Genomic DNA, 24,782 nt, shown 5'->3' with positions numbered 1-24,782 from the left:
GGACAGGACGCCAGTCTGTCGCAGGGCCACATGTAGACAAACTAAACACATTCATGCCTAAGAACAATTTAAAGTTTTCCAATCCACATAACCTGCGTGTCCCACGCAAACACGGGGAGAACATGTAGACTCCACACAGAAAGGCCACAGGTGGGAATCCATCCCATGATCTGCTTGCTGTGAGGCAGCAGTGCTCATCACTAAGCCACCATGCTGCCCGAGAAGTTCTTTCACTAAATGAAAAGTCACTAACAGAAGGAAAATATATTTATTGATTTAGATTTATTATTTGTATATTTCTGGGTGAGAAGTGCAAGATATACACAAAGAGGACAACACAGTTCGTGTTGTCCACTTTGAATTGTGATGTGGTGTTTTTGATGGGAAAATGAGCTTTGTTTCTCAAGGTTTTGAGGACACTCTTCACACAGGTCAGATTCTCATCTTTAGGCTGGCTTCACATGGTGAAACTTTCATGCAACTAGTTGCAGGATAGAGATAATGTTGCACAATTAACCAGATTTTCATTGTCATTGCAATACAAGCATGAACAAATTGCAAAAGACTGCCCAAATCGTAATGAATAAGAAAAAAATAATTTTGCATGAAATAATTGCCATGCATCTTGACATTTACACAGTGAATCAGTGCAGTTAGCCAGTTGTAAATTTACCTGTCATCTTCAAAGTGGGAGTCCACAAAAAAGGGCTACGATTCCCACACCATTCACCTTTTTGAATGTAATTAACCTCTTATTAAAGTGGCTGCACTACTAGTTATTATCGTTTGTGTTCAGCGTTCATTGCTACAATAGACATCTAAAATAACACACACATTATCAAAGTTTAAATATTATGGACCTTACAAATCAAAATGTGAAGGTGAAAACTTTTTTACAGACACGTTTCAATTCTGCAGACTGTTCCATATTCAAAGATGCTATCACTTTAATGATTCTTTTCGCTGGTCCCACGGCTGTTTTACATTTAAACTGGCTGGCTGTTACCACATTCTTCAGCCAAAACAGCTCAGTGTTTGAGATGAACAAAAGAAAACGCAGCATTTTTTAAATAAAGAAAATAAATCTGAATAAAGGGCAGAAAAAATCTGGAGCAAATATCACTTTTGTGTTGACATATCTCACATACAGATATTTGATACATGTCATGCAGTTGAAAATAATGACTGTACAAAGGCTGTTGCAGGACAAATACTACAAAATACCAGTTGGTAATATCTTTACCTAAGTGCTGCAAACTGAGAGTTCACAGTGGAATTCTATTTAGAATAAAAAAAAATAGGTCGGATTGGCAACAAGTTTGACATTATTGATCACCTAATCACAAAGGCCGCTTACTGTAATATTTGAAGGATGTGGACCTGGAGAGTTAGCAGGGGTTATAGTGATGCTACTGGTGATTTTACCAACACCTTTGATGTGGCAGCCATTGGCGACTACTTGAGTTTTTTGTTCTTGACGTACATAGCACGGCCCAACAGGCTGTGGGACGCCGTGCATTGTGCCATTTATAGACTGGACATAGGAGCTCCCCAGGTGAATGTGGATCTTATTGTCCTCTGTGGTGATGAACCTGGAGTTTGTGTTGGTGCTGTTGGTCTCCTGATGCTGCCATGCGTTTTGCCTTTCCGGTGTCTTGCAGTAGATGGCCTGATTTAAAACCTCCGTTGGCTCTGGAGAGCAGGTCCTGACTGTTACGATTTGGATGGGGGAGTTGTGGTCAGGTGTTGCAGAGCCTGTTGTAGTGGGGCTAAACAGCCGAGTGACAGGCGAGGTGGCACGGTTCGGGCTGGAACTGATGCTCTTTGTCTCGAGTGCAGATAGGGCGGCGTTCTGGATTATGGTAATTCTTTGTTTAGTTGCAGCTCCGCTCGTCGGGATGACGGCTGTGCTGGTGTAGGATGTGGCCGTGTCTGCAGTGGGACTGCTGATCTCTAGAGTGGCTGTGTTGAGTATGTGGTGCGGCATCACTTTGATGTGCAGTGGCTGTCCTGGTGTATGTGTCAACATCATCACCTCTCTGTTAACCGTTTGATGTGTGTCCGTTTCATTGACTGACTGGCCTCTGTATTGACTTAAGTTATTATTTGCACTATTTAGGCTGTTGACTGGAGTTGAGCTCTTTCTGTTGAGATTTGGTCCATCATCTTTGTTTTCCACGATAGGCACTTGGTTGCTGTACTCAGGAGGGGAGCTGTTCACTGGATCAGTTTGGACCTCTCTTGTGGTCTTAGGGTTTGAAAAGAGTCCTCCATTCACTGACGTTCCCAGACTGTTAATTTTTCTGTGCCGATCCAGCTCAGTAGTCAACTCCTCAATTTCATTAGCAAGCTCTCTGTTCCTGATTTCCTGCTGGGACAGATTCTTCTGTAGTGTGGAGTGAGCCATCTGAACCCTGCAGATCGACTCCTCTGTCCCCGTCAGATTCTGAACTTTCTTCTTGAGGGTCTCGACTTCCTTTCCCAACAGTCTGGATTTAACTTGCTCTCGCTGGAGACGGCAAAGAAGAAGGTGCTCCTGGTTGACTTCCTGCTTCTCCACCTGATGATACCTGGAAATTTCCTTCTTTGCGACCTCAAGCTCTTCTGTTAAAGCCCAGGTCCTCTTCTGTTCATCCTGAAACCTCCTTTCCAGAGACTCAAAGTTCTCATCTACTTTCAAAAGTTCTCTCTCCAATGCTTCTTTGTCCTGGAGTCTTCTGTGCAGCCTGTCTACTTCCTGGCTCAGTTCTTTGACTTTGTTGTTCTCTGTTTGACAGTAGTGGTTTGTGTTGTTTGGAACAGAGCTATGGATGTGTTTATCATTTTCCCTTTTCTCCTCTTTTTCCCTCCTCTGTTCCAGGACCTGTAACCTCTTCTTCATTATTATTATTTTATTCTGTAGATGTATGTTTTTCTCCTCTTCTGTTTTCAGTCTTCCTTGGAGGTCGTTCTTTTCCTTCACTATATCCTTAATCCTTTCCTCTAAATCTACCTTAGACCTTAAAGTCTGCTGCTTCTCATCTCTTAGTTTTTCTCTCGTGGCTGCTGAGCTACTTTGTTCATTTCTCTTCTCTTCCGCGTTGCTGAGTTTTTCCTCAGCTTGTCGGAGCCTCTCGGCAATGGCCTTTTTGTCCTCCACTAAAGCTACGGTCAGTGTCCGGAGCTTTGCCAGGTCGTGTCTAATCACAGACTCACTGTTGTCCATTTGGCTTTCAGCGGTCTCTAGCTCTCTCACCCTCACCTTCAGAGTCTCAAGCTCATTAGACAACATCATGCTAAAATCTTTCTCTTGCTCCAAGCTAGCCTTCAGTGCCCCACAGTCCTGTTTGCTCTTGCCTAAAGCTTCCTCTATTCTGTCCAGTTCATTAATTCTACTGTTTATCTGTCCAGCTCAATCTTTAGGCTGCGGCACTGGTTTCTTTCCTCTGCTAATCTGCGGTCCAGGTCCCTGCACTGATCTGCCATTTTTATCAACTCCTCATCCTTCCCTTCCATCTCCATCGCACTTCTTCTCAATACGTCCACCTCTGTGTGTGCACTTGGTGTCCCTTTCCCTCTATCTCCTCTGTCCTGTGTAGACCTCAGCCTGCCCTTCATCTCCCAGATTTCCTCTCCTGCCTTGCTCAGGACAGCTCTCGTACTTGCCAACTGGTTGATCTTGTGGCCAAGGACCACAATCTGTTGCCGGAGCTGCTGATTCTGAGTGTCCTCATCAGCTATTTTTGCAGTCATGGTCTTTGGGAGCTTGGTGAAAGATGGAAAGTTGGACCACTGGATGCAGGAATTCAATCTTCACCTCATTTCCCCTGAACTTAAAAACTCTGTGCTCTTGGTTTTATGTGGTCAGTTATGGTAGTCAGCTCTTGGACACATTGACTCTGTTCCTCCACCGGTTTGCTGCTCCTTCACAACCAGTCATGCAACAGTCTGCAGCTTGGCCAGCTCCTCTCTTTTTAAAGCTGATCGTCACCTTTCATTCTTCTCCTCTTTTGGTATTCTCTTGTCTGCAATCAGGAGCTGAAGTCTGCAGAGAGAAACAAATGAAATGGATGCCTGATTTTGTTGTATAGTTCATAATAACATTTTCACCATTCAAACTAGGGCTGGGCGATAATTATTGCGAAATAACTTTTCCTTGACATAAACAAAAGACATTGTTGATAGAATGTTGATAGAACTAATTCTGCTCATATTCCTTCTCTGTTTTCCCGGGTAATTTATTTATTTATTGCGTCATTATGATTTTCTGAGCTTTCCAAGTTGTGTAATTTTATTTAACCAGGTAAGTTCCATTGAGATCGAGATCTCTTTAGGAAGGGAGACCTGGGTAATTATAAAGTTTTCAATTCACCCAACATGCATGTCTTTAAATGTGGGAGGAAACCCATGCAAACACAGGGAGAACATGCAAACTGCACACAGAAAGGCCACAGGTGGAAATCGATCCCATGACCTTCTTGCTGTGATGCAACAGTGCTAACCACTAATCCACCGTGCTGCCACGGTTAGCAAAAAGCGGCATTTTTAAAAGTGCCTGCGGTTTGCAAAATCCCCAGTCAGCTGCGTGTGCACTTGAACACAGCCTGTGGAAAAACTGGGCTGTGGAGTGCAGCTTTTCCGCAAAAGCAGCATTGATAAATCCGCTGTTCACCCTGTTGACAAAAACTGTGATCGAATCCAAATAAATGCGTGTTTTTGAATAGTTAGACTTGATTCACTTAAAGTGGGCATCCTTTTCCTTTGCCATGTGGTTTTAACAACGCACGAACACACTGCTTCGCTTTAAATATGCAATAAGTGGATTCCAGATGATTAGTGTGGACCCTTGTTCTCTTAAAGGGCTTTATTTTACTCAGAGTGCTACTTTGCAGAGTAGCTTCTACTGCTACATTGATTAACTCCTTACACCAGTCATGCGCACGCGCCATGTCGTCTTCTCTGGTTTTTGTTTTTTTGCAGGAGTGTTACAGTGCCACATACAGGGCTGGCATATATATATATATATCAGGGATGTTAATCGTACAACAACTCATGATTCAATTTGATTTCAATTCTTGGGGTGACGATTCGATTCAGAATTGATTTTTTTTTTTTTTTTAATTCAAAGAGCTCTGAGAACTTAAAAAATGTTTATGTTTAAGAAAATGCAGCTTTACAAGGTTAATCAAGTGATTCTACATGTAAATTTACTTATCTGCTTTGCTCTTTCGGAGTTGGCTGGCAGTTTCGCGAAGCGCTGGTCAGTAGTCGGCAGAGACCGCTGCTCCCCTCTTTTAGCTCCGGGTGATGGCGTAGCATTTGGGCTTGTGGATTTGAAGTGTTTCCGAAGTACTTGACTTTCATTTTGCAAATTTTGCACACTGCATAAGTCATGTCAAGCTCCTTCTTATGCAGCAAATAATAAAATCCAAAATGCGCCCAAACATTTGCCTTCAGCAAAGACGGTGCTGGCTGAATTAGCTTTTCGTCCGCCATGCTAAGCTACAGCCACTGAACTCTGCAGCTCACGAGTGTTTGAAGCACGCCAGACCAACCATCCCCCCCCCGTAGTACGGAAGCCGTTGCCTGGCACACAGTACACGCAGTGAGTAAGCAAGAACATGTTTTAAAAAATGCTTTTTAAAAATCGATTCTTGGACATTTTGGATCGATTCAGAATCATAATAAATTAGAATTGCGATTTGGACGTGAATCAATTTTTTTTTTTTCACGACACCCCTTATATATATATATATATATATATATATATATATATATATATATATATATATATATATATATATATATATATGCAACACTTTAAAATGACAAATAAAATGATTGTATCTGTTTCCGTGTGGACAAGGGCTTAGTTTGTAATTTTAAATAAGCTGTAAGCTGAAGTTGCAGGAAATTGTTTCCATGGGTATATGAAAAAGGCAAAATGCTCGAGCTTGTCCGGGGGTGGGGGGGGTGCAAATTTAGTGTTCTTTTATAAAACCTGAACCTGAGTGTTCTGAATTTAGACTTTTTAAATTTTGTTTACTCATTTACTTGATGTTGATGAACAAATTCAGTGTGTTTTGCTGTAAAACTTGAAAGGTTGCAGTTGAACAGAATTTAGACTACTATTAATTTTAATTTATTTGGAGTTGACCAAATAATGTTGTTGTTGTCCATTCGGCTGCTCCTGCATTTTTCTGGGTTGCCACAGTGGATAGAGCCAGATCCGCATTGATATTTGGCACAAGATTTACACCAGATGCCCTTCCTGACGCAACTCCAGTTTTACCTGGAGAAACACACACACCGCTGGTGTTCCGAAGAGGTCTCCCATCCAAGTACTAACCAGGTCCTGCACTGCTTAGCTTCTGAGATCTGATGGGATCAGGCTTACACAGAGCAGATCGGCTGCACTTGACCAAATGCCCATTTTATGTTCTCCTATAACACTGGAAGCTTTTGAATTAAGAGCTCCGTTTATGCTTATACAGTTGTTGCTCTACGGTGCATTTGTCATGTTTGACTTCTGACAAAAAATACCAAGTTAGCCTTATATCTTCATGTCTCAAAGGAACCTTTACAGAAATTGTGATTTGATTATATTGTGATATATATATATATATATCAACTGATATGAAAAAAATAGATTGCCTTAAGATTTTTTTTTTCCTTTTCTATAATGCCCATCCCTAACCAGAAACATAATTTACTCTGTTTTGAATTTTACAAGATATAGGACTACATTTCCTTTCTCTATTGTGCATATATATATATGTATGTATGTATGTATATGTGCGTGTGTGTCATTTACCTGTATACATGTAATTCTGTCTGGTTCTGCACTTTTTGCCTCAGCAGCACATTTTCTTTCAGATGTTTTGACTAGCACAGCAGATGGTCCCTTGGCAGGGAGTATTTGTTAATTAAGAAGTTACTCTACCCTTGTGTACCCTCAACACTACACCCAGTCCCCCTCCTTCTGTGCGCCTCAAACACTGCCTCATATCAGGGCAGGAATTCCCTCATGCTCTATGAATTAATTACATAGTCAATCGATACATTCAGAGAGTGCTGTCAGTTTCTCCACATGCCCAGAGCAATATGTCAAAATACGTTTTTCTTGTCCTATGGTATGATTGATGATGATGTCCCACCAGAGCATTAAAACTAACATTTGCTGTTTAATTTGCATCTGAAGTAGTGTCACTTTCAGTGCTACTTATTTGGGCTGCAGCTAATGATTATTTTCACAATCGATCAAAGTGTTGACTATTTTCTTGACTAACCGATCAGCTGTTTGGTTCATAAAATGTCAGAAAATGGTTTAAAAATGGCATTGGATGAGGTCCTTAAATGTTTGTTTTATCCACAACTCAAAGATATTCAGTTTGCTGTCAGTGAAGTACAGAAATTATTAATGAAACCAGAAAATTTACACTTTTATGAAGCTGAAATCAGAGAATTTGGACTTTATTTAAAAAAAAAATTACTCAATAGGATTAATTGATTATGAAAATTCCAGGCAATTAATTTAATATCATTAATTCTTTGCAGCTCAACTACTTGTATTGTTAAAATCATTAAACTCACTTATAATATTGTATTGTATGTTTGAGTCGTTAATTTGTGTGCTGATCAGAAATGTTCTAGACATAAGTCCTCACACTTTCTAAGATGCCCTGGAGCGTGACTCTTCTTAGAAAAGGGTAATAACGAAATAATGCATATTGCTAGGGAAGCTAATGTTAATTACACAAGACTTCATATTGTTTTATGCATTTTTAAGTTCAAATGGTTTTGCAGAGTGACTGTTTTTACATCATGAGGGATTTTAGGTTTTAAGTTCATAGGTGTATTATTAGATGTAATGCAAATCAAGTTAGCATGAAGTTTAAAATCTCATCCTGTCACACTGTTTGGTCTCACGTTTAATAGAGCGGACAGCAGCAGGAATCTGTAACAAGATATTAGAACTAAAATGCACACCAAAGCCAGATGTGCAAGTTTTAGTGATAGAGCTTTTCTAAAAAAAATTCATTTTCTTTGATAGTTTGAAGTTACTATAAGTGTGCAATGAAATGCCTGCAGAATTGTCCGGCAGACGGTTTGTCGACAGCAGCTAATTTTGTACTTGCAGAGAACATTTGAAGTGACATGCCATATCTTTGCATTGTTCCCAAGTTTTTCGATGGCTCCTACCTGTGCTGTACTTTTGGCTTCTGCCGTTAAAGTCCTCAGAGAATAAATCGTCTCTGCTCTTTCACCTCTCCCTTTCTCGGCGATCCCAGTGATGTGGACATTCCATCAGGAAAACCAAACATTATGAGAAGTGCTCTGCACAGAGTCCCACTGGCAGCCAGTGGCGCCCATTACATCATCGGCAAGTCCTTATATGGGACTGTACAAGCTCTGCTGCTGTGTGTGTGTGTGTGTGTGTGTGTGTTTTACTGGAGTTCAGCTTGTTCCAGATGAGGTCATTGTGTAGCCATGCCAAAGAGGCTAATGGGAAGGACAGAATGTGTGTTTAAAAAGTGGGGGGGCACTAAACGTTCACTTGCAAAATCAAACGAGAAACAATAATGTTCTCAGTTTAAAGGATTAGCCTTAGCAAACATGCTAACCATTCCACATAAGTACAAGGCCTAATTAAAAGATCCCAAGAAATGAGTTCTTGCAGAAAAATGCCTTTGTATGATGTAGAAGGTTGTGTATGTGCTACTGACGTTGATGTTTCTGCAGATGCATGTTTTGTGGTTTGGAGCCGTTTTGCATGAGGCCTGATAAGGTAACTGTGAGATGACGTCAACTCATCTATCCTCAATTACATCCATATGTCTGGCTCCCCATTATTGCAGGTTCCTCACTTCACCGCTTTGTCTTTCATACTTGAGAGGGTAGTTGTAAAACAGCTAACTGATCACCTGCAGAGGAATGGTCTATTTGAAGAGGTTCAGTCAGGTTTTAGAATTCATCATAGTACAGAAACAGCATTAGTGAAGGTTACAAATGATCTTATGGCTTCGGACAGTGGACTTATCTCTGTGCTTGTTCTGTTGGACCTCAGTGCTGCTTTTGATACTGTTGACCATAAAATTCTATTACAGAGATTAGAGCATGTCATAGGTATTAAGGGCACTGCGCTGCGGTGGTTTGAATCATATTTGTCTAATAGATTACAGTTTGTTCATGTAAATGGGGAATCTTCTTCACGGACTAAAGTTAATTATGGAGTTCCACAAGGTTCTGTGCTAGGACCAATTTTATTCACTTTATACATGCTTCCCTTAGGCAGTATTATTAGACGGTATTGCTTAAATTTTCATTGTTACGCAGATGATACCCAGCTTTATCTATCCATGAAACCAGAGGACACACACCAATTAGCTAACTGCAGGATTGTCTTACAGACATAAAGACATGGATGACCTCTAATTTCCTGCTTTTAAACTCAGATAAAACTGAAGTTATTGTACTTGGCCCCACAAATCTTAGAAGCATGGTCTCTAACCAGATCTTTACTCTGGATGGCATTTCCCTGACCTCTAGTAATACTGTGAGAAATCTTGGAGTCATTTTTGATCAGGATATGTCATTCAAAGCGCATATTAAACAAATATGTAGGACTGCCTTTTTGCATTTACGCAATATCTCTAAAATCAGCAAGGTCTTGTCTCAGAGTGATGCTGAAAAACTAATTCATGCATTTATTTCCTCTAGGCTGGACTATTGTAATTCATTATTATCAGGTTGTCCTAAAAGTTCCCTAAAAAGCCTCAGTTGATTCAAAATGCTGCAGCTAGAGTACTGACGGGGACTAGCAGGAGAGAGCATATCTCACCCGTGTTGGCCTCTCTTCATGGCTTCCTGTTAATTCTAGAATAGAATTTAAAATTCTTCTTCTTACTTATAAGGTTTTGAATAATCAGGTCCCATCTTATCTTAGGGACCTCGTAGTACCATATTACCCCATTAGAGCGCTTCGCTCTCAGACTGCAGGCTTACTTGTAGTTCATAGGGTTTGTAAGAGTAGAATGGGAGGCAGAGCCTTCAGCTTTCAGGCTCCTCTCCTGTGGAACCAGCTCCCAATTCAGATCAGGGAGACAGATACCCTCTCTACTTTTAAGATTAGGCTTAAAACTTTCCTTTTCGCTAAGGCTTATAGTTAGGGCTGGATCAGGTGACCCTGGACTATCCCTTGGTTATGCTGCTTTAGACGTAGACTGTGGGGGGGTTCCCATGATGCACTGTTTCTTTCTCTTTTTGCTCTGTATGCATCACTCCGCATTTAATCATTAGTGATCGATCTCTGCCCCCTTCCACAGCATGTCTTTTTCCTGGTTCTTTCCCTCGGCCCCAGCCAGTCTCAGCAGAAGACTGCCCCTCCCTGAGCCTGGTTCTGCTGGAGGTTTCTTCCTGTTAAAAGGGAGTTTTTCCTTCCCACTGTAGCCAGGTGCTTGCTCACAGGGGGTCGTTTTGACCGTTGGGGTTTTTCATAATTATTGTGTGGCCTTGCCTTACAATATAAAGCGCCTTGGGGCAACTGTTTGTTGTGATTTGGCGCTATATAAAAAAAGGTTGATTGATTGATTGATACTTAAATGCCTTCTCCCTTTTTTTTTTTCAGGTTTTTTTTTTTTTTTCAGTTCAAGTTTATACTTTTATATATATTTCTTAACATTGCCAGTGTTTTTCTACAGTATAAATCCATGTAGTTGGTGGAGCAGAGAGGGATGACTGATAATACTTTAGATTTCACTGCTGTCATGACCGGAGTGGTCGAAAACATAATGGAAAAAGAAGCGGCAAGGTTGTATTACTGCAAGTGCCACAGGAGAAAAGACGTATAGGCCTGTGTATGACATTTCGTATTGGGTGAACTGACATGAATTGTGCCCCCTAGTTCATGTTTGTACAGAGTAAAATAAAACAAAAAACACAACTTATAAATAGTGATGCAGCACACTAAAGCTGCACTATGTGCTTTCTACAGTCATAGCCACAAAAGCCATTAAAGGAGACCTGCATTGAAATAAATGTGGTCAGATTGTTGTGTGTGGGCCGCCAGAGGTACTGCTGAAGAGGAGGTACTGCTGGCCCACCACCAGTGGGCGCCCTGCCTGAAGTGCGGGCTTCAGGCACGAGAGGGTGCTGCCGCCATGGACACAGCCGGGGGTGACAGCTGTCGCTCATTACCTCTTGACAGCTGTCACCCATCTACTCAACATCATCTCACTCCATAAAGACCAGACGTCATCTCCACCTCGTTGCCGAGATATCATACTTCATTGGAGGTAATATCCTCAGCCGTTTTGCAATATTGTTTGTATATTGTGAGTGTTTGCAGGAGTACCGGTACCGCTGTCAGTGGAAGCTGAGGGAGCGCTAGAAGGCACTCTTTTCCCTGAGGAATCTTCAGTACTCTGCAAGTTATTGAGTGAGAGGTGGAGGTGGCATTCCCACCGTTGTTGTTACTGGGTGTACACACACCCACACTTGACTGTCTTTGTTCTTCGCCAGCAGTACCAGATCCGACAGTCGGGGACGGTGATCACCTGGGAATTCGGGACTTGGCGGCTCCAGTATTCACCAGGTTCTGGGGCGGCGGAAATCGTGTGGTTCCGGCTCTCCTCAGGACAGACGTCTTCTATCCTTGAGCCTGCCCACACGTCACCTTTGTGTATTGACTGTTATGATATTCTGAGATTGTCTGTATGTTCGTTGTGCACATTCACAACATTAAATTGTTATATTTTGGCTCATCTATTGACCGTTCATTTGCACCCCCTGTTGTGGGTCCGTGTCACTACACTTTCCCAACACAGATTTCAGAAAAGAAATAGCTGATATGTATTTATAAGACCCTTGTGAATGCAGTTAAGTAAATCTGTAAGCCCAAATTTGTAATTCAGCGGAGAAATATTCATTTAAAAATGACAAATTTGCAGCTAACATTTAGCCCTCTGTGAAAACAGTTTGTACATCCGAATCATTTCCATGACGTCAGTGACAAGACGACGCGTTCCCGCCTTCAGTCCGATCCCGCATTGAAATTGATTTTATCTCTTAGTAATGTTGCTGTTATACACATCCTGGTTTCAACATCCAAAAGTAAGCTGCAATGAATGTGAGATACAGCTCTGCTTGTTCAGATCCGGGGATCAGATCAGCGGCGGCATCGACAGCGGGCGACATTATTCTCCGACGCCTCGCTCTCACTGCCCCTGATACGCTTACCGAGTGCATGCGCTTGTTAAATTCCGCCACGGCACTCACACCCCTGTGTCTGCTGTGCAGCCAGCACCACCTCTCTGTCTACTGAATGGAGTTGCAGCCAACTTGGCACAAGTCCAGAGACTGCGCGCGGTGACACCTGTTGCTCGCAAGGACAGACTTCTTGCTGCAGAATCCGCAGCGCCGCACGTCTCGGTAATCAGAGCCGCAGAGCTCCATGGCCGCTGAGAGAGGTTTATATATTTTTAATGTCTTGAATTCTTTGCGGGTCTCGTCTCCGTAGCCTGCGACGGTACACTGGAGGTGAAAGACAGTAGATTTTCATTGCAACACCACTCAAACGGGCGTATGAAAAAGTCCACAAAAATAATGTTCAAGCACAAATAAAAGAAATGTGTACTCACCAAGCGTACCGCAAGACAATATGAAGTTTAAAAAGTAGATCCTTCCGTATAAAGACAAGAAAAAGGTGCAGATGCAAACTGATGTAAATCCACAAATTACAGTTGGTGCGCTCAATGCATGCTGGGAGAGGGTCTTGTCCCTGACGTCTCGGCAGCGTCCAATTTGCGGAGGGCTAAATGTTAGCTGTAAATTTGTCATTTTCAAATGAAGATTTCTCCGTTGAATGACAGATCTGGGCTTGCAGATTTACTTTACTACATTCAGAAGGATCTTGTGTGTAAATACGTCATTTTTTGGTCCAAAGATCTGACTGCATTTATTTCAATGCAGGTCTACTTTAACTCCCTTGGGATTACCATGGGTGGCTTCCTTCACTTGTTGTCTTCTGTTTATAAGAACTGCTTGTTAAAGACAGATTCATGATATTTCTTATTGATATATAACATTAAAGTCTCACAACATATTCTTTGACTTGTAAATGTTCATGTATCCATCCCCTGAAGTGTAACAAAAATTGTGCTTATTTGTATTAACAAAAATTCTTATTTAGTTTGTGTAATTACTTACAGGCTCTCAAAAAGGACTATGTATTATACAAGTGGCTGTAATTCCAGTGTAGTTGATGTGATATTTTTGTTAAACCCCTTTAATTTAAGCTGGAATTTTATACTGCAATGTTTTATTTCAGTTCCATTGTGGTGGAGTACAGAAGCAATTTACAAAACCTTTGGCTGTACTTGACTGACCTGACTGTATGTAAAAGGAAAAGAATACTGTTTGTGCAAGACAGCAGAAACTCTTTCATGCCACGTATTATCAGAAATACTGACAGAATGGCTTAGTAGCTGCTGGCCTCGGTACTTGGCTGGAGATGAGAAAATTTCATGGTTACAGTCCTGGTCAAAATTAGTGGCTGACAGTGTTTCATTTTTCATTTATATAGCGCCAAATCACAACAGAGTTGCCTCAAGGCACTTCACACAAGTAAGGTCTAACCTTACTTATTCCCAGAGCAGCAGTGCTAAGGGGAAAAACTCCCTCTGAGGAAGAAACCTCAAGCAGACCAGACTCAAAGGGGTGACCCTCTGCTTGGGCCATGCTACAGACTAGAGCCCGACCGATATGGATTTTTTGAGGCCAAACATTATTTCAGTAACTGTTCTGTTTATGAGAAATTATCGGCGTTCTATCGGCAAAATTTCAGCCGATAGTGAGTACTTTGAAAAGGGCTTATATATCGGCCGATAATATCGGCCGGCCGATACTACAGACATAAATTGCAGAACAGTTCACAAAATGAATATACAGGAAATGCTGTTGGTGCACAGGACAGGAGGGTCTCCAGCACAGATACCACACCCATCTCTGGATGGAGCTGCACCTTAAACAGAGAGAAAAAACAGAATCAGGCATCAGAAAGACAAGAAATACAGTATAATTTGCCAGTTTCCCCTACAATTACATTAAGATGAAGTTAATTTCATTTTGTATATAGCAGTTCAAATAATTGCTTAGTTGTTATATTGACTGCTGTCATTAAAAGAAACATATTACTTACTTACTTATTGTACGTCTGATACTCTGATATTTGTATAATCATCACATTTAATAAAATATCCAAGAGTGCAGAATAAAAGGAGAGAAATAAAAACATGTCTTTCATGTGGGTGAAATGACAAAAGTATGTCCCTTCGGCTGCTCTCTTGTTTGCACTTGGGGTCGCCACAGCAAACCCAAGGTGTATCTGCATGTTGAATTGGCACAAGTTTTATGCCGGATGCCCTTTGTGACGCAACTCCACATTACATGTCGAAATGTGGCAGGGGATGGGGTTTGAACCGGGAACCTTCCACACTGAAACCAAGTGCACTAACCACTTGACCACCACCCCTGCCCCTGTGAGTGAAATGATACAAACACAAAATGTACCCCGAATACATAATTACTAGCAGCCTTCACTAATATCTGGTTGCAGAACCTTTGGCAACACTAAAATGCTCCAAACTTTTATTATAGCCATTTAGAAGCTTCTTATATCAGCGTCTGCTGGTAGTTTCTGCTGTTTTTGCATTGCTGTGCAGTCAAGTTCATTTCAGTTTTCATGATTTGTTAATACAGTAGCAGGTTTAATCTCTATGTCCAAAGGTTTTCAGTGACCTTTAGGCTGTCGCTGCAGTTGTGGATGGTTTAGTCACTGCTACTGTCACTCTAATTGTTACTGTATTTTTGTTTGCTTGTTTGTTTCTGTTAATTATCACCTAAAATTGGGGTAAGGCAATAATAGGTAGATGCTATATTAAAAGTTGTATTTTTTTTAATGATATGATTTAATGAGCGCTTGGAACATACACACACCCAAGGGGGAAAGAGGGAGAATGAGTAAATTAAATTCTTTGGATAATTTTCTGATTGCACCCTGCCACTCATCGCCAAAACCAAATGGACTTTTTTTTTCCCAGTGAGTGTGCGTCTGCTACGGACAATCTGCTGTTTTGCTGCACGTGTAAAAGCAAAGGAAAACACCGGACATTGTCCAGCGCTCATATGAGAACACAGCTTTAGACATGCCCTTTGTCTTCTTGCTGGACACGAAATAGCAGCTTTCAATCCTTTTAATTCATATCCGCAGACCAACTCCCAAACCAGAGTTCACAAGGTCCTGTTTCCCTCAGAGGAGGGGCTGGTATAGCACTGCTTATCCTCAGTTACAAGCATGATCACATCCCTCAAAGGCATTTCCAGGAAAACCCTCAAACATAACTGATGTGTAATAAGCCCCTTATGTGAGAGGAGAAGTCTGCTGCTGCAGCTCTTATTTTCATTGAGAGGTTTAATTCAAGTGTTCTTGAGCTGCTGCCGGTGACAAATCCTCCAGTGGGAGTAAGCACTGATGTATGGAATCGGAAAAGGTGTCCTAAAGATGTTTTTTTTTTTTTTAAAAAAAAGGGAAAATGGCTGGCTCTGTCCGTTTGGCATTTAGTTTTCTCCTCCTTTTATTATTCACAGGTTTGATGGAATTGATTTAAGTGATCTCACCAGGTCAGGATGTCTAATAAATGGCCTCAACAGCTTGAAAATGGAGCAGCAGTTCGGCTGTAAAGTGACGCCTTGCCAGACTACTATTGTAATTTATGCACATCTCCTCCTGACACTTTATTGGCTGAGCAGGCAGATGGCGGATGTGTTTGAGTGTGTGGGATGGACAGAACAGCTGTCGGTTTCCGTAATGGCACAGCCAAGTTTACTTTCTCCTTTTCCTTTGAGCAAAGCATACAAAATGTTTTCTGTATTGAAGGTATGTCGTGAGAGAGTTCAAAAATGGTTTGAAGTGCATATAAACTGAAGCGGACAGAGGAGGCTGTGTGTGTGGTGGCCATGTGTGTGTGCGGTTAATGCTGCTGCTGTCATCACAGTGACAGGCCATAGGGACACACACACGCACACACTACAGGCTTTGAGCATGTGCTCATATCTGAGGTTGGATCAGCCAGATTACTGCATTGTAATGTGCAGATGTAACCATTCTTTGACACGCAGTTGGGATCATCGTGTGGCACAGAGTATAGCTATGCCACGACTGGAATTTACTGTCTGGGATTGCAGCTCTAAAGGGTCATCTGCTTTGCACATGGCATGTCTTGGAATTTTTTTTTTTTCTCTCTTCTCATGGAAATGAAAAAGTGAGTGAGCGGGGCTGGGATGAGTGGCTCAGATCTTCTACTTTGTAGCAACTGGAAGGGAGAATGAGAGATGGCTAAAGAGGATTCAGAGTAGGAGGGGGAATTCTTTCAGTTCATTGGGCTTCTGCAGAGCAAAACCTAAGAGGGGGAAGATGAGAGGGTCAGGTATTGCGCCATTGTACATTGTGTTGTTTATCCCATTGATAAAGGCAAGTACAAATTCTTCTCAAACCTTCAGTTTGTGTCAAGTGCTAAGAAACTAAAGCACATTTGGGACTACAAATGTGTTTTAAGAACTAGCCTGTCCGCTTGTGCTGTCAGCATCAGATTGAGGGCTCCGGTGGAGGAAAGTTTGTGCTTACTCTGTTTTTTTACACCATCACACCACTTTTTTTGTGGATGGCATCATGCAGTCTTGCCAAACTCCAGATTGGATGTGACTTTTGAATGTGCTGTTTAAGTATCCAGGCATTCTGTTCATGCTAATGGAATTTTTACACCTGAGAGTCCAGAACAAGGTCCAAACCAAGGATCATGTTTGTGTATGTATGGTTCAGTTAGATTGGTATCACGTTGCAATGTTGCATTCACACTAAAGTACTTTTCATCATGTACTTGCATCCTGACATCATCATCTGTGTAGGGTGAATCTGCCGCATCTGACACTGACTGATTTGTAGACGTGCGTGCATCTGACAATGACTTGCTGTCAGAAATGGCAGATTGTTCTATTTTAATGGAGAAAAATGAATTGTCAAATTCCTTTTGTTACAACTAGGGCTGCAGCTATCGAATATTTTTGGAATCGAATATTCTATCGATTCATTTTATCGATTAATCGAGTAATCGGATAAAAAGTACCTTTGTGTTTTTAAACAATATCAGTAGTGGCAGGGCTCTCCCTATGCAGTAGCACAATGTTGCTGTGCCATCATGCAGATTTTTAAATTTAGGGTGTTCCCTCTCTCTGTTTTGCCGGGTTATTAATTTTTTCATATTAAGAGTTGTAGAGCTTTGCCAAACCATAAGCCCAGGCAGTCTGTGAAATCTTCATTCTGCGGACAGTGCATTCTTTTTTTCCTTCTTATTGTATATTTCATTTGCATTTTCCATTACTGTGATTTATTCACTGTTTAGTGTATATTTATACATGCTGTACAGAGTGTAGCTCAAACCAAAGTCAAATTGTTTTCTGTGGATACTTGGCGAATAACAGAGCCTTTGAAAAACGGCTGTGGAGTGCAGCGTTTCCACAAAAGCTGCCTGTTGATTTAAAAAAAAAACTCTTAACAAATCTGAATTAAAGGTTTCTTTTAATCATTAAACATGACTCATTTAAAGTGCGCGTCCTTTCGCTTCATCTGCGGCGGTGGAGAACGGCTAGTGGAGCAAAACGTGTTTTTTTTTTTAAATATCTACAAACACACTGCTTCACTTTAAATGCGCTATAAGTCCGTTTCAGACAATCCGCGCGGGACCCATTCTCTTAAAAGGCTTTATTTACTCAGCGTGTGGCTTTGCAAACTTGTAGCATCGCCTGCTACATTGATTAGCACTATGGTCTTCGTCTGTGTTTTTTGTGGGAGCGTTACAGCGCCACATACAGGCCTGGTGTATGTACTTTGTAATCGAATTATTCAAATTACTCAATGAATCGTTTCAGCCCGAGTTACAACGACACTGTTATTGCTTTGGTACATTTTTTTCGAGCAGAAAATAATGGCACTTATCATCAAAGTTAAAAATCTTCTGTTTTTACCACCTGCCACAGCAACAAAATTGATGTTTTATCTTTAACAAGGAGAAAAGATGAGCAGTTTTAATTAGGAAAACCTGAATAATTTTTGTAATATTACAGAGAGGAATTAAAGCTAAACCTTACAAAAAAATAAAAATTTTAAGAAACAATCAGAACCAGAGCTTCTTGTTTTTAACGTAACACCACGAAACACCAAAAATCTCTTTCAGTTAATTGCATTATTGTCAGTTTCTATTCTTCTACTGTTAAGTGGGTGATGATAACCTGCTCAAACCTCCTGTGAATGGTCCAAAAGTGCGAACCATACAAAAATTGCTTTTGAACGACAAATGACCTGAACTATGGTTCACTTTGAGCTGGAGTGAGACCACCTCTTTTGATTAGACCATATTTTGGCTCATTAGTCCCGTAGTACAAGGCAGCTTTCACACCTGACATTTTTCATTCTGACCAAAGTCAAGCAAGGTAGGTGTAAAAGCACTCTAACAAAGGTTTTTACATGCAACACTCACAAATATAGTATTGCTCAGAAATACTACACATGAAAATTCAGTAAGGTATATCTTATATATTACAGTAGTGTTCAGAATAATAGTAGTGCTATGTGACTAAAAAGATTAATCCAGGATTTGAGTATATTTCTTATTGTTACATGGGAAACAAGGTACCAGTAGATTCAATAGATTCTCACAAATCCAACAAGACCAAGCATTCATGATATGCACACTCTTAAGGCTGTGAAATTTGGCTATTAGTAAAAAAAAAAAAGTAGAAAAGGGGGTGTTCACAATAATAGTAGCATTTGCTGTTGACGCTACAAACTCAAAACTATTATGTTCAAACTGCTTTTTTAGCAATCCTGTGAATCACTAAACTAGTATTTAGTTGTATAACCACAGTTTTCATGATTTCTTCACATCTGCGAGGCATTAATTTTGTTGGTTTGGAAGCAAGATTTTGCTCAGTACTAGTGTGCTTGGGGTCATTGTCTTGTTGAAACACCCATTTCAAGGGCATGTCCTCTTCAGCATAAGGCAACATGACCTCTTCAAGTGTTTTGACATATCCAAACTGATCCATGATACCTGGTATGCGATATATAGGCCCAGCACCATAGTAGGAGAAATATGCCCATATCATGATGCTTGCACCACCATGCTTCACTGTCTTCACTGTGAACTGTGGCTTGAATTCAGAGTTTGGGGGTCATCTCACAGCCTGTCTGCGGCCCTTGGACTCAAAAAGAACAATTTTACTCTCATCAGTCCACAAAATATTCCTCCATTTCTCTTTAGGCCAGTTGATGTGTTCTTTGGCAAATTGTAACCTCTTCTGCACGTCTTTTATTTAACAGAGGGACTTTGCAGGGGATTCTTGCAAATAAATTAGCTTCACCCAGGCGTCTTCTAACTGTCACGGCACTTACAGGTAACTCCAGACTGTCTTTGATCATCCTGGAGCTGATCAATGGGTGAGCCTTTGCCATTCTAGTTATTCTTCTGATCATTTTGATGGTTGCTTCCGCACGTCTCTGGTTTTTTGTCCATTTTAAAGCATTTGAGATCATTGTAGATGAACAGCCTATAATTTTTTTGCACCTGCGTATATGTTTTCCCCTCTCCAATCAACTTTTTAATCAAACTACGCTGTTCTTCTAAACAATGTCTTGAACATCCCATTTTCCTCAGGCTTTCAAAGAGAAAAGCATGTTCAACAGGTGCTGGCTTCATCCTTACATAGGGGGCACCTGATTCACACCTGTTTGTTCCACAAAATTGACAAACTCACTGACTGAATGCTACACTACTATTATTATGAACACCCCTTTTTCTACTTTTTTTTTTTTTTTTTTTTTTTTTACTAATAGCCCAGTTTCATAGCCTTAAGAGTGTGCATATCATGAATGCTTGGTCTTGTTGGATTTGTGAGAATCTACTGAATCTACTGGTACCTTGTTTCCCATGTAACAATAAGAAATATACTCAAAACCTGGATTAATCTTTTTAGTCACGTAGCACTACTATTATTCTGAACACTACTGTATATTCCAATTCTAAGGTGGAACTATGCTAGTATACTAAGGTATATCTAAATATCTAAAAAGGAAGAATAAAATAGAAGAGTAGAAAAGAGTCGAGTATTTTTGTGTTGCATTTGTATTCCTGCACTGTTAAGGTGCCCTGACACTTGCATGACTTTGATCTGCGCACTTGGATGCACGTAAACTCATCTCAAAGTCGTTGTAAACTGTGCGCAGCTTTGTGCAAGTGTGCAAAGAAAATTTTGAAATGTTAAAAATCTCCATCACGCATTATTTACATGAACTTTACGTAGACAATTATAAAACAGTGCATGTGAGTGTTAGCGATTGCGTTAGCGCACCGCATCACAGCACAGCTCATCTGAACAGTTACGAGATGTTAAATCTATCATAAACATACTTTTACAGCTGCTCACAAGAATGAATGAACATGTAACTGTTTGACCAAGTCATTATAATATAAACATGACAATTATCTTTTTAGATGGTTCCAAATGTTTTCTCCACCTCATTCAACGTGCGTGAAAGAGAGGGGAAAAAAAGCTGCTGCTAGAGCGGTCCTCTCGAAGCGATTAGAGGCATTTTCAATTTCCAACTCTGAGAAAACATTATTAATGCACTATGAAATAATTAGTTCCTATACGCAGCGTCCAGCGCACATTGCGTGGCATCCAGTGGAACAAAGCACGGCGTCCAGCTGAGAACACAGCGGGTGGAGCTCGTCACGACGATGTGCGTGCAAGTGCACGGATCAAAGTCGTGCAAGTATCAAGGCACCTTTACATTCCACCAGCATAACTGAAAAGTGAATTTTCTTCATGCTGCAACTCTTCTTTGCTGCCTTTCTTGTTCCAAATTAGCACCATGATTGTTCGTTGTTCGTCTTGAGGTATTCTTTTCTATCAACATGCTTCCAAAGCCTCATAAGTACTAGTGGAAAAGGATTAGCTGAACATGGTGCATTTTGAACACCAACAACAGTGCCACTCGTGTGAAATAAATTCTTTTGATTGCTATTATTTTTTTGTTTTTGTTTTTTGCTCTGGGTTGCCACAGCAGATCCCATATAGATCCGTATGTTAATTTGGCACAGGTTTTACACCACATGGCCTACCTGACATTAACTCCAGTTATGTCTGGAGAATGGGGCAAGTGTAGCTTTGAATCAGGGGACTTCTGTTTGCGAGGCAAGCACGCCAACCGCTTGTGCCACCGTGCTCCCAGCAACTCATCTGAAAGAAGACAGATAAACCGAAGGTACCTTGATACTTGCACGAATTTACTCCCGTCATGCCAGATTGCATCCAATAAATAGACTCGTCATAGACTGTGCACTGCTGCGTACCAGTGCGCAAAGAAAATTTCTAACGTGTTCAAAACTTCTGGCAAGCATTCATTTCATGAACAAGTCATTAACATTGCTCAACCTACGTGAATACACTGCGTGTCAATGCGTCTCATTGCGCACAGGGCATTTGAATGATTATGATGAGATAACATAATTTTACAGGTACATTACACTATGTAACACAATTTTTGTTCCTGGCTTCTAAGTGTTGTATTTCAACGGCTTATGTCTAAAGTCTATGGAAAAATGACTACATTTAGCACAAACTTTGATTTTATTTTATTTTTTTTACGTTCTAGAAAGTTCTAAAAGTTTCTTGAAATTTCTAGATAATTCTGGAAACTTCTAGAAAATTCTGGACAGTTCTAGCAGTTAAAGAATATTCTAGAAGACTACTCAGTAGTAGTGAAGGCGAATCAAGAATATTCTTGAAAACAGACAAATTTCAAAATATCATTGTCCTGATCACAGAAGCAAAGTTTCTGTGGAATAACAGCTATTTTCTATTTATTTAAGGCATAACAGGTTAGGAAAACACACTGTGTACCCAGGAACAAAACAAAAATAAAAATTTGTTACATAGTGATCTAACTCATAAGAAGGATTGAAAATGCAACTGTTGACCAATCCATTACAATATATGCATTATGAATAATTACCTTTGAGACAAGATTCCAAACGCATTCTCCGTTGCACGATGCGCACGAGACAACCTGTAACTGTAGATAATTTCTCTGTGATTCTGGGAGCAATGAGAGATGGTTTCATCATCCGGGTTCTGAGAGCAAATGAGTCTTCGGCTATGAAATGATTATTTTATATAGTGTGGTGTGAAGCGGAACAAAACGTGGCATCAAGTGGGACAAAGGCAGGTCAGTGTGGGACGCATTGGCACGACGAATTGCGCGGCAGTATGCGGATCAAGTTTAAGTGTCAAGGTGCCTTGAGTCAGTCACACAATAGCTATTCCCTGAGCTGTTGAAGGTTAGTAATTGTTAGTTGCAGTGAATAGTTCAGTGTGATGTTTTCAAGATGTCAGGAATGGAAATGGACATTGTAACAGTCAGGAATGTAGGAGCAGCACAAGGTTCACATCACAACACAATCTTACTCTGTACTCGCATGTTAATCATTATTTAGTGAAGGTGAACCACAGAGCTATTGTATGTGCATATTTATGGTTTTTAATTTCTTGCCAAGTTAATCAGTCGACTGCCATTGACTATTTTGGTCTTTACATGAATATGTGCCAGTGGTGGATCGGTTAAAATCTTTGCACTTTGGCACTCAGAGGTAGAAAAGAAGTCTCCTCCCAAGGCTGGAAGCCCAGTGCAAGGCTTGTCTAAGCACAGATTACAGAGTGGCCTTTGGTGGTACATGAGCCGAGAAAACCAGAGACCTCAACATGACAGTGCTACTGCAGGCCTGAAATAGCTTGGGTAACCAGTGACCACCTTCACGTAAGGCCTAGCTGTCCTCCTAGGCCACATCTGAATGTGCACTGTATTCAAAAGGGAACTCCAGCTACCCACCTCAGATCCTTAACCCATTAATTTGAAGAAGGCTTCATCTAAGCTCCACTATGTGGTGTTGTTGAATTAGGCAGGAGGTTTACCAAGGGTGCTAATTTAGATTGTACTTATGATTACATGCGAGTGCATGTTTATGCATTTACAAGAAAGGGTAAACGGAGCCATGCTAGCCACAAGGCCTGACCGGGTCCAGAATGTAATGGACTGTGCCTGAGTGGAATAGTTCTAAGTACAATCTTGAGGTTACATACACTGTCAAGTTAAAAATACAGAGCCTTTGCTTTCTCGCTCAGCCATGAACAGACAAAAAGAGTCTGATCCGACACGAGTGTACATGATATTGTAAAGCACTTACGCTTGTGGATGAAGGCTTTGTGCCTCATTTTTTGCTCCTCAAGCTTGTGTGGAGCAGTGTGAGGGAGAGAGAGCATGCCACTACCCCAAGCTGTTCCAGCATCTGCCTGAATGACGTCTTTGGGGCTTTCACCAAGCAATGCAGCTGAATGAAACGGGACATGTGAAGATGATACTTATGAGCTTCAGTGTGGATGGGTTCAATGTGTGATTACTGTTGAAGTGAAGAAGCCAAGCTCACTGTTGCAAATTTTAGTCCTATAGAGTCCCTTTGGCTTATCCGTCCCAGATTTCCTAGGGTGAATCAGATGAGCGTATACGACTCCCAAAGTGTACCAATCCATTGTAGGTGTCGTTCCCAGTCAGGTATGGAACTATAGACCATATATACACTCAACAAAAATATAAACGCAACACTTTTGGTTTTGCTCCCATTTTGTATGAGATGAACTCAAAGATCTAAAACTTTTTTCACATACACAATATCACCATTTCCCTCAAATATTGTTCACAAACCAGTCTAAATCTGTGATAGTGAGCACTTCTCCTTTGCTGAGATAATCCATCCCACCTCACAGGTGTGCCATACCAAGATGCTGATTAGACACCATGATTAGTGCACAGGTGTGCCTTAGACTGCCCACAATAAAAGGCCACTCTGAAAGGTGCAGTTTTGTTTTATTGGGGGGGGGATACCAGTCAGTATCTGGTGTGACCACCATTTGCCTCATGCAGTGCAACACATCTCCTTCGCATAGAGTTGAAGAGAACACCTCTCCAACGTGCCAAACGCCAACGAAGGTGAGCATTTGCCCACTCAAGTCGGTTACAACAACGAACTGGAGTCAGGTCGAGACCCCGATGAGGACGACGAGCATGCAGATGAGCTTCCCTGAGACGGTTTCTGACAGTTTGTGCAGAAATTCTTTGGTTATGCAAACCGATTGTTTCAGCAGCTGTCTGAGTGGCTGATCTCAGACGATCTTGGAGGTGAATATGCTGGATGTGGAGGTCCTGGGCTGGTGTGGTTACATGTGGTCTGCGGTTATGAGGCTGGTTGGATGTACTGCCAAATTCTCTGAAACGCCTTTGGAGACGGCTTATGGTAGAGACATGAACATTCAATACACGAGCAACAGCTCTGGTTATCATTCCTGTTGTCAGCATGCCAATTGCACGCTCCCTCAAATCTTGCGACATCTGTGGCATTGTGCTGTGTGATAAAACTGCACATTTCAGAGTGGCCTTTTATTGTGGGCAGTCTAAGGCACACCTGTGCACTAATCATAGTGTCTAATCAGCATCTTGGTATGGCACACCTGTGAGGTGGGATGGATTATCTCAGCAAAGGAGAAGTGCTCACTATCACAGATTTAGACTGGTTTTTGAACAATATTTGAGGGAAATGGTGATATTGTGTATGTGGAAAAAGTTTTAGATCTTTGAGTTC

General features: G+C 41.1%; 2 protein-coding genes across 4 annotated transcripts in view; one reads left to right on the top strand and one right to left on the bottom strand.

The window, feature by feature from the left end:
- The window catches only part of cmss1 (cms1 ribosomal small subunit homolog), a 53,329-nt gene that overhangs the window by 4,064 nt on the left and 24,483 nt on the right, over window positions 1-24,782 (top strand). The gene's annotated exons all lie outside the window — the stretch shown is intronic.
- LOC117524400 (filamin A-interacting protein 1-like) lies at window positions 777-8,326 on the bottom strand. Its single transcript, XM_034186168.1, is given in 4 exon segments — window positions 777-2,068; window positions 2,123-3,384; window positions 3,387-4,024; window positions 8,182-8,326. Coding segments are annotated over 3 exon segments (2,340 nt in total). The 5' UTR covers window positions 3,733-4,024; window positions 8,182-8,326; the 3' UTR covers window positions 777-1,336.

Source organism: Thalassophryne amazonica, chromosome 14, assembly GCF_902500255.1.
Source record: "Thalassophryne amazonica chromosome 14, fThaAma1.1, whole genome shotgun sequence".
NCBI lineage: Eukaryota > Metazoa > Chordata > Actinopteri > Batrachoidiformes > Batrachoididae > Thalassophryne > Thalassophryne amazonica.
This window is presented reverse-complemented; position numbering and strand designations above follow the sequence as displayed.